The 10,030-nt window shown below is 57.7% G+C and overlaps 1 protein-coding gene across 1 annotated transcript; it reads right to left on the minus strand.

Annotated features, from left to right (window-relative positions):
• Nucleotides 1–6,019: 6,019 nt before the first annotated feature.
• On the minus strand, nt 6,020–6,799 carry LOC126232493 (uncharacterized). Its single transcript, XM_049942743.1, has one exon. The coding sequence runs from the start codon at nt 6,797–6,799 to the stop codon at nt 6,020–6,022; it is 780 nt and encodes a 259-aa protein (XP_049798700.1).
• Nucleotides 6,800–10,030: the final 3,231 nt, after the last annotated feature.

Genomic DNA, 10,030 nt, shown 5'->3' on the forward strand with positions numbered 1-10,030 from the left:
TAGGGGGGCGGCGCGCGCTCACGGCGCACCGTAGCCGACTCGCTAGCGCCGGGTGAGGAGCTGCCGCTTGTGCTTTTTTTGTTGCTTGAGGAGGAGGAAGAATGACAGGCCGCGGCAAGGGAGGAAAGGGGCTGGGCAAGGGTGGCGCCAAGCGGCACCGCAAGGTGTTGCGCGACAACATCCAGGGCATCACGAAGCCCGCCATCCGCCGCCTGGCTCGCAGGGGCGGCGTGAAGCGCATCTCTGGTCTGATCTACGAGGAGACCCGCGGAGTGCTGAAGGTGTTCCTGGAGAACGTGATCCGCGACGCGGTGACGTACACTGAGCACGCCAAGCGCAAGACTGTGACGGCCATGGACGTGGTGTACGCCCTGAAGAGGCAGGGGCGCACCCTGTACGGTTTCGGCGGTTAGGCAGGCAGCCGGTGTGCTGTGCTGTGGCCTTCCCGCGGCCGTGCCGTTGCCCGTGCTTGGTGGGAGAGACGAAAAACGGCCCTTTTCAGGGCCACCACACTGTTCGGAAATTGAAAAGTGCGAAAGGGTCTGTGTTGCCTGCCTGCCTCTGTGTGTGTGTGTTTGTTGTTGTTGTTGTTGTTGTTGTGCGCCTCTGTTGCTTTGCGTGCGTGCGTTCCGTTTGGAGTTTCGACGTGACGTGTGTGATGATGGATGCGGGAGGGCGCGGCTGAGTCCGGTGTGTGCGTGGTTTGTTTGTGGCGCGGGCCGGATCATCGATCGGATCAGCTGTTTGGTTTGGTTTGGTTTGTCCTGTGCCTGTGTGTTTGGAGAGCGCGCGCGGCGGCCCGCGTGTCGTCCGTCGTCGGGCCGTTACGCGCTCTTTTAATTATGAACATATTAACAATGATCACATCACATTATTGGTGTATTGATGTCGTTGTCGTTGTTTGGAACGCGACTGTGCGTGCGTGGAGGGGTGCAGAAAAAATGTGTGTGTGTTCGGCCACACGGGCTGTGGACAAGATGGCGGACGTGCGCCGGCGCTGTGGACGTTGTTGTAAAGTGCGGCGAGGACGACGGAAACTTTGCTTTGGACGTAGGTTTGTGTGGTGGCCCTGAAAAGGGCCGATTGTTGTGAGGCGAGCCGGCAAGGCAAAGGCGCGTTTGCGTTTGCGTGCAGGGAGCACGCAAGCGCAGCGCCGCGGTCCCTGTTTAGGCCTTCTTCTCGGTCTTCTTTGGCAGCAGGACGGCCTGGATGTTGGGCAGGACACCACCCTGTGCGATGGTGACGCCCGACAAGAGCTTGTTGAGCTCCTCGTCGTTGCGGATGGCGAGCTGCAGGTGGCGCGGGATGATGCGCGTCTTCTTGTTGTCGCGGGCCGCGTTTCCGGCCAGCTCGAGCACCTCAGCCGCGAGGTACTCCATGACGGCGGCGAGGTAGACGGGCGCCCCGGCGCCGACGCGCTCGGCGTAGTTTCCCTTGCGCAGGAGGCGGTGGATTCTGCCGACCGGGAACTGGAGCCCAGCCCTGCTTGAGCGGGACTTTGACTTGCCCTTGACTTTGCCTCCCTTTCCGCGTCCGGACATGGCGTTTGGCTAGTGGCGTAAGCGCTAAACACGTAACCGTAACGGTGCGAGCCGCAGCGAGTCGAGCAGCGGAGTGCGTGCGTGTGCCGGCGGCGGCGGGGTGGGGGTCCCTTTATGGGCTCGGGTGCGGCGGCCGGTTGCGCGCGCGCCCCATTGGTCGGCGGCCGCAACAGGGCGAGCTGGTAAAGGTGCGGTGTTGCGGTAGCGGCGGGTGCCACTGTGTGGGGAGACGCTGACTAGAGCGGAGCGCTTGCTGCCTGTTGTTGTACGTTCGAGATGCCGCCCAAGACTAGCGGGAAGGCCGCCAAGAAGGCCGGCAAGGCGCAGAAGAACATTTCGAAGGGCGACAAGAAGAAGAAGCGCAAGAGGAAGGAGAGCTATGCCATCTACATCTACAAGGTGCTGAAGCAGGTGCACCCCGACACGGGCATCTCGTCGAAGGCGATGAGCATCATGAACAGCTTCGTGAACGACATTTTCGAGCGCATTGCGGCCGAGGCGTCTCGCCTGGCGCACTACAACAAGCGCTCGACCATCACGTCCCGCGAGATCCAGACGGCTGTGCGGCTCTTGCTGCCTGGCGAGCTGGCCAAGCACGCCGTGAGCGAGGGCACGAAGGCGGTGACCAAGTACACGAGCTCCAAGTAAGGAGGAGGTTGTTACTTCGGCTCTTGGAAGGAAGGAAGGAAGGAAGGAAGGAAGGAAGGAAGGAAGCTCCCTCCGTTGCGAGAGCGGCAAAACGGCCCTTTTCAGGGCCACCAAATTGCCTTTGCGGGAAGAGCGGAATTGTTTGTGTGTGTGTGAGTGAGTGAGTGAGTGAGAGGAGGCGGCATAGCTACCCGGTTTGGTTGGTTGCGAGGCAGCTGGTGGTGCTGCTGTGCCGTGGTGGTGTGGTCTCGAATGTGGTTGTGGTTGTGGTTACTGGGGTACGGCCGCGAGGGTTTGGTTGCCGCCGGTGTGACGTGGAATGCGTGCACGAGTCTTGGCGTGGTTGTTTGTCGACACACAGATAGATCGATAGGAGGTGTTGGTGCTGTCTGTGGCGCTGATTCATGTCTTTGTCTCCGTCTGCCCGGTTAGTCACGTGACTGCAATTGAAAGTCCTCGCGATTGATTGATTGTTGGATGTCACCGTTACGGCCGTCTGTTGTCACATCATACATGATGGCGAGGGTGAAATGTTGTGTTGCCGTCGACTATTCCCTTTGCTGTACGGCGCGTTGGTGTGTGTGTGTTGGTGACGTTTTAAATGGACGTGTCGTACTATCATCCATTACGAAGTCGCCAAGAAATGTACGGGCGGGTGGGGTAGGCGACACGCACGGTGGTGTACCTATTTGGCCCTTGATTTGATGATAGCCGTTTCTGCAGTTTGACTGATGATTGATTGGACTGTTGTGCGCACGCACGTCATTCACGGTGCACGTGTGTTCGGTTGAGTACAGTAAGCGTGAGGCTAGACGACGACGGTCGTTGTTTGTTGTTATGGGCGTACACGCGTTTCGTTGGTCTGTGTCCCCCGGTGTGAAATGGCAGGTGTGTCGGTGATGTGATCCGATCCGGCGGCTCTGAGTAACTGTCAATATCGGCGCGGTACACCGGCGTCATGGCAACGTGTCGGTGTTCACACCAGTCGCACTGTGGCACCGTCGGCGCCGCGAACGGTGACGAAAGGCTGACCTTTGATCGGTCGAGTGTCGTGTCTGGGCAGAACGTGTGGAATGAGCAAAACTGTTGGGGACGGAAACAATGGTGGAGGAGGGGAACGGAAAGTAATAAAACAAACAAAATGGAGAAGCAATCACCGGAAAACGAAGCAGGGAAAAACGGAGAGGCGCTGTCTATAGCAACGGAACGTTCCCGTGCATTGCAGCCGCACTGAAAGGCGTTTACGGCGCGGCTGCAGGTGTCGGCCGTGGTGACGGCTGAATTGCATTGCCTTCCCGGATGAAACGTTCGCCGACATGGCTCGGAGGAGGAATCTATGAGAATGCGTTGCCCTTGCCTGCCTTGCCCTTGCCTGCCGTTTCGTGTGCCCTCCTGTTGTGTACGCTGTTGTTGTCCGGTGTAGCGAAGGGTGTGTATGTAGGGGTGTGTGTGTGTTTAGTGGGGAATTGGAAGGTCGATAGCTGCCGTCACGGTCAAGATAACGCAGTCAAAGGTGTCGCGAAAAAGTGTGTTAGCCGTGGTTGGTTGGTTCGTGTGTTTTAAAGAGAATGGACGAGAGAGAGAAAGTAGGTGGAGAGTGCGTTGCGTGTTGCCTAACTGCGTCCGCGAATATGGCAGTAGTTGGTGGTGGGCGTGCCCTTGCATGTGGCCCGGAAGGCGTGTCCGTTTCGCGGTAGTGGCACCGCTGCTGGCATATTCGGGAGATGGGAGGGGCGCGAAAGGAGAAAGGAGACGCGGAGGCTTTTAAAGACGGGGAGGGCGCGTGTGGGTGGCTCGCGCTGCGCTCGGCGGTTGTGTTTGTGCAACAAATGTGTTGCCGGGAGGGGACCGTTGTTGTGGTGCGGTTGTAGCCTCAGACGCGGCCGGCAGTGAACGTGAGACGACGGATGCGGGCCGGGGCGGCGCATGTCGCCGGTGCCATGCCTTTTAAGAGCCGCGTGGTCGGGGGTGTGCGCACCGTGTGTCGTGTTGCGAGACAGCATCATTTGTGCTGCGTGGCGTGGCGTGGCGTGGGGGCGAGGAGAGCGAGCCGCGCGGTGTGCTTGTGCGCCGGAGAATGGCACACTGCGCCTGCCCGTTGAGGAGGCCGATGGCCGTGGTGTGGTGGAAATGGAGCGCGTCGGACGTGCACCAATGAGAAAGAGAAACAAAGCGGCGACAACGAACGAAAGGGGGAGGGAGGCCATTGTGTCACATGCGGCGGTGGGAGGAAAAAAAAAAAAACAAACAAACAAACAAACAAGAAACGAAGACGTAAGAAAGAGGAGAAACAACAAAGAGAATGAGTCGTGCGTTCGCGAGGGGGGGTGCGCGTGTAACTCCGGTACGCGCAGTGCCGGAGCCCAACGGCTGTGTCGTCGACGCCAGTGCTTGTCGGCCGAATGGGTGCGGGAATAGAGGCAGCGTCGGCACGGAGAAGCAAGCAAGAAGGAAGGACGCACGCGCGCTGCGGCGTTTGGCGCGGTTTGCGGCTGGCGCCTTTGGTGGCAACGGCCGGGACAAGCAGCGGTGTATGGTGGTGTGCGGGGCGGACAGGGGCGGCGGCGGTGGTGGACTGGGAGGAGGCGAGGCGGCGCCGACGGTGGCGTGTGGTACGGCGAAAACGGGACGGACGGACGGCGGATGTTGGAGAGGCGCCGCGCACGCAGACACATGGAAGGAAGGAAGGAACGAACGCAAGGGAACAAATGGAGGGGGCGAATGTGGAGATGCGGGCAGGCGGTGGTGTTTGTGGGCATGTGGTGGGGAGAAGGGCGGGGGCGGGAGGACAGAGGCGAGGCGACTGCGTGCTTGCTCGCTCGCTCGCGTGTCTTTTGTTTTTGTGTTTGTTTTTCCATCGTTTGGTCGCCTTGGAGCCTGTCGGTCCCGTCCGTGTGTGGCCACGCTTCGGGTGCGTGTATGTTTGTACGTTTCGTTTGTTCGTCTTCTGCAGCAGAGGCGGTGCGCGGCAGTGGGAACGCCTGCCTGGCGGCTGGGACGGCCAGCAAATGCGGTTGGATGGGCGGCCACAGCACCGCACCTGTGCCCAAGGAGGCGACGCTGGCGGCGGGGCCCCCTCGGATGCGGCCGGCTGGGGGCTGTGTGCGCTGCCGCTGCCGCTGCCGCCGCCGCCGCCGCCGCCGCCGCCGCCGCCGCCGCCGCCGCCGCCGCCGCCGCCGCCGCCGGTGCTGGTGCTGGTGCTGGTGCAGCAGCAACAACGACGAACAACGAGTAAGCAAGAAGAGGACGAAGCGGATGGCTGGTGGGTGAGTGCATTTATTTAGGCGGTCGACAAGGCAGTGCGTGATGTGGCGTTGTGACGGGGGTTTGCTCACGTGGCCTCGTTTGTGTTGATGCGCAGGAAGATGAGATGCGGGCAGACGCAGACGCGTACAGAGAGACGAGCCCGGTCTGCAGCAGGATGTGTGGCGCGGCGCGCCGAGTGCAGAGCAGCGCGCGCCGCCTGGGCCGGGCTGGGCCCGCCCGGCGGCGGGCCGCGCTGTTGTCGCGGACGTGAGCGCCCCCTGGCGGGTGGTCGGAGGCGGCGCGGTGGACGTGTGTCCGGTTGGCCAGTGCACATTGCGAGTGGCTGGCTGGCGGTCGGCGGCGAGACGGGAGAGGAGGTATGTGTCGCGGGCGCCTTTGCTGCGCTGCGTCGTTGCGTGCCTGGGCGTGCGCCTGTCGACTGTGTGTGACTGTGTTGGGCGTTGTGCCACGTACGTGTGTGCTCGGCCGAAGGCGTCGGAAGAAAAAGAGAGAGAGAGACGGGCGGGAAAGTGGGTCGGTGTGCGTGCGTCGCCCGTGATGCGATGATGTCGCGTCATGTCATGTCATGTCTTTGCGAAACGGCTGCCGAGAGGTGTGTGGTGGCGAGCGGGAATGTGCGTTTGGTGGTTGCCGGCCGGCCGGCAGTTGTTGGTGGTTCCTCCTGTGTGGTTGTTTGTGCTGCTTTGATGGCAACGTGGAAGGACGCCGGTTTTTCCGTGCCTTGCGTGTGGTTGTGTCGACGGTGACTGGTTGGGGGTGTGCGCCGATGCACGTGCCATGTTGTTATGTTTGGGTCGTGAGTGTGTTTTTGGCTGTGTTGTTGTGTACGGGAAGGGGGAGAGAGGAGGAGGCGGCGGCGGCGGCGGCGGCGGCGGGGGTGATAGTGCGTGCAGTAGTGCCGTTGCGACGGGCGTCGGGTGGAGCCGTGCGTAGTGGCGGAAAGGTGTAGGTTGCGGGAAGCGAGCCCGTCGCGTGTCGTCGTCGACGACGGGGTCGCGTGCGCTGTGAATCGAGAGTGGCGGGAAAGGGGCAGCGTGCCGCTGTGTCGTGGTCGTTAGCAGAGGCCTGTGTGCCTGTCCGTTTGTTTTCTGTCGGACGCTTGGTGCGAGGTGTTTGTTTTGTTTTGTTGCCGCCGCCGCGGTTGTTTTTGTTTGTCGGCTGTGCTGTGTCGGTGGGTCGGCGAGCTGTTTTGCGGTGCGTGAATGTGTTGGTGCAAAAGTGGCGGCGGCGTCATGGCTGCGACCGCGACGAGCCGCGGGCGCGCCATTGATGATGTTGAACACAGAGCGGCTGTGTGCAATGGGAGGCCTTGTGTACGGGTAGCGGTGTTGTCGTACGTGCATCCGGCCCGGTGCGGAAAGCGCCGTTGCGGTTGCGGGTTGCCTCTGGTCGCGACGTGTGGTGCTCGGCTTTGTGGGTTTTTTTGGTGCCCCTTTGGCCGGTGGGTGGTGTTTGTTGTTTTGTGTGTGTGTGTGTGTGTGTGTGTGTGGTCGGTCTCTTTGGCGCTCGGTATATATCTGCCTCCTGCTCGGTCTTGTTGTCGACGTCGTCTGTAGTTTTTTGCGGCTTGCCGACGACCGACCGACCGAACTACTACCTACCTGTGACAGCTACGTGTGGCGCCCGAAGGTGAACGTAACGTGACCTCGGCGCCCTTAGCCTAACCTAAGATGTCCGGCCGTAAGGTAGGTGCGGCCACCTGACGCCTCACGTCCGAACGCTTAACCTAACTTTGACGCCTAACCTAACTTTAACCCTTAACCTAACCCACGTCCACCTAACGTAACCTAACCTAACCCAAGCGACGCCAACCCTAACCTAAGGTGTTGTACACTGCGAATGTCGAAGGCATGTTATAGTCTTAGGTGGAGAGCACTACACGCAACAAGCGGCTACACGGGTAGCAGGGGTTGTGTGGCGTGGGCTGGGCGGTTTTGTTAGGTTAGATGGCCTTGGGCAAGTACAGAAAGGGGGCAACAGCAGCCTCAACGGGTGCGGGGACCAAGCAGCAATCGGTATCGTTTGTTAATTGTCAACTGTCGAAGCTGCGTTGGTACAGTACCGGAACCGCAAGCGCTGACAGAGAAAGCACCGAAGCTCTGCAATCGTGATAAGGTACAGAAAGCTGGCTGACGCCAGGGATAAATTCTGCCGAAATTGTCACAAAGGTACAGACGGTGTTTTAGAAAGGCTCGATTGCATGCAACCGGTGGTGGTGTGTTCGTCGCTGTTTGAGTAGTAGTTTTGATCCTGTAGTGAAGTAGAGGTGGATGGTTCCTGTGAAATATTGTGGGTGGAGGTTACACCCAACAACCGAGCTAGGTTTAATAATAATTGGCTCCTTTGACCGACCTCCCGACGCAGCAGCATTAGTGGCAGAACAACGGAGAGACGGATTTTGGAAACACATTTCACATACATTTTCCTCAGCATGTTAGGGTCTTAGGTGGAGATTTCAATTTACCCGATATAGACTGGGACACTCAGATGATGTTCAGGACGGGTGGTAGGGGGACAGAGAGCATCGAGTGACATTATACTGAGTGCACTGTCCGAAAATCACCTCGAGCAAAATGAACAGAGAACCGACTCGTGGAGATAACATCGTGGACCTACGGATGACAAACAGACCCGAACGTGTTTCGACTCTGTATGTGCAGAACAGGGACGCAGTGATCATAAGGCCGTTGCAGGGAGGACGGTGTATCTATCTGTTTTGGCTAGCAAGAGTAATAGAAGGCAGATTTGCAGACGACCCGACAGATGAAAAGGCAAATGCCTGTTCCGACACTGACAATGTTGAGTGTTCATGGAGAAAGTGCAAGGCAATGGTAAAAATGCGTTTTTAGACAGGTACGTGCCGAGTGTCGAACTGTGAGGGATGGGAAAAAAAACCCACCGTGGTATACTACAACAACAACGTTAGGAAACTGTTGCGAAAGCAAAGAGAGCTTCACCCAAAGTTTAAACGCAGCCAAAACCTCCGAGACAAACAGAAGCTAAACGATGTCCAAAGTGTGAGCGTAAGGAGGGCTATGCGTGAAGCGTTCAGTGAATTCGAAAGTAGAACAAACCCTATGTACCGACGTTGACAGAAAATGCTAGGACGTTCCGGTCTTGCGTTGAATCAGTAAGTGGCTCGAAACAGCATATCCAGACACTCCGGCATGGTGATGGCATTGAAACAGAGGATGACACGCGTAAAGCTGTGAAATACCTAAACACCTGTTTCCAAAGCTGTTTCACAGAGGACGGACCGCACTGCAGTTCCGTCTCTAAATGCTCGCACGAACGAGAAACCGGCTGACATCGAAATAAGTGTCCAAGGAGGAATGGGAAAGTCCGCCGGACCCGACGGGATTACCAATTCGCGATTCCTACACAGGGTACGCGAAACAACCTGCCCCCCTTCTAACAGCCGTGTACCGCAAGTCTCTGGAGAGGAAGGGAGGGTTCCAAATGATTGGAAAAGAGCACAGGTAGTCCCAGTCGTCGAGCAGATGCGCAAAAACCATAGACCCATATCTCTGACGTCGATGTGTTGTAGAACATGTTGTTTGCTCGAGTATCATGTCGTTTGTGGAAACTCCAGAGTCTACTATGTAGGAATCCATGTTGGATTCCGGAAACAGCGATCGTGTGTGAGACCCCCAGCTCGCTTTATTTGCGCATGAGACCCAGAAAATATGAGATACAGGCTCCCAGGTGGATGCCATTGTCGTTGACGTCCGGAAGGCGTTCGATACAGCTCCGCACCGTCGCCTGATAAACGACGTAAGAGTCTACAGAATATCAGACCAACTGTGTGGCTGGATTGACGAGATGTTAGCAGACGGAACACAGCATGTTGTTATCAATGGAGAGACAGACGTCTACAGACGTTAAAGTAACCCCTGGCGTGCCACGGGGGAGTGTTATGGGACCATTGCTTTTCACAATTCATATCATATAAATGAGCTAGTAGATAGTGCCGGACGTTCCATGCGTCGTTTCGCGGATGATGTGCTGTATGTAGTATACAGAGAGGTTGCAGGACGATCGGCAGCGGATAGGCACCCGGTGCAGGGAGTGGCAACTGTCCCCTTAACATAGACAAATGTGATGTATTGCGAATATACAGAAAGAAGGATCGTTTATTGTATGATTGATTATATGATAGCGGGACAAACACTGGTAGCTGTGACGTCTGTAAAATATGTATCTGGGAGTATGCGTGCGGAATGATTTGGAAGTGGAATGATGATCAGATAAAAGTAATTGTTGGTAAGGCGGGTACCAGGTTGAGATGCACTGGGAGAATGCTTAGCAAAAATGTAGTCCATCAACAAAGGAGGTGGCTTACAAAAACACGCGTTCGACCGACCCATACGTGAGTGTTGCCCACCAGTGTGGGATGCGTAGCAGGTCGGGTTGACGGAGGAGATAGAGAAAGGTCCAACGTTTCGTCACAGGGTTATGTGGTAACCGTGATAGTTAAGTGGCAGACTCTGCAAGGGAGGCGCTCTCTGCATCGCGGTGTAGCTTGCTCGCCAGGTTTTCGAGAGGGTGCGTTTCCGGATGAGGTATCGAATATA

The sequence above is a fragment of the Schistocerca nitens genome, unplaced genomic scaffold (genome assembly GCF_023898315.1).
Source record: "Schistocerca nitens isolate TAMUIC-IGC-003100 unplaced genomic scaffold, iqSchNite1.1 HiC_scaffold_519, whole genome shotgun sequence".
NCBI lineage: Eukaryota > Metazoa > Arthropoda > Insecta > Orthoptera > Acrididae > Schistocerca > Schistocerca nitens.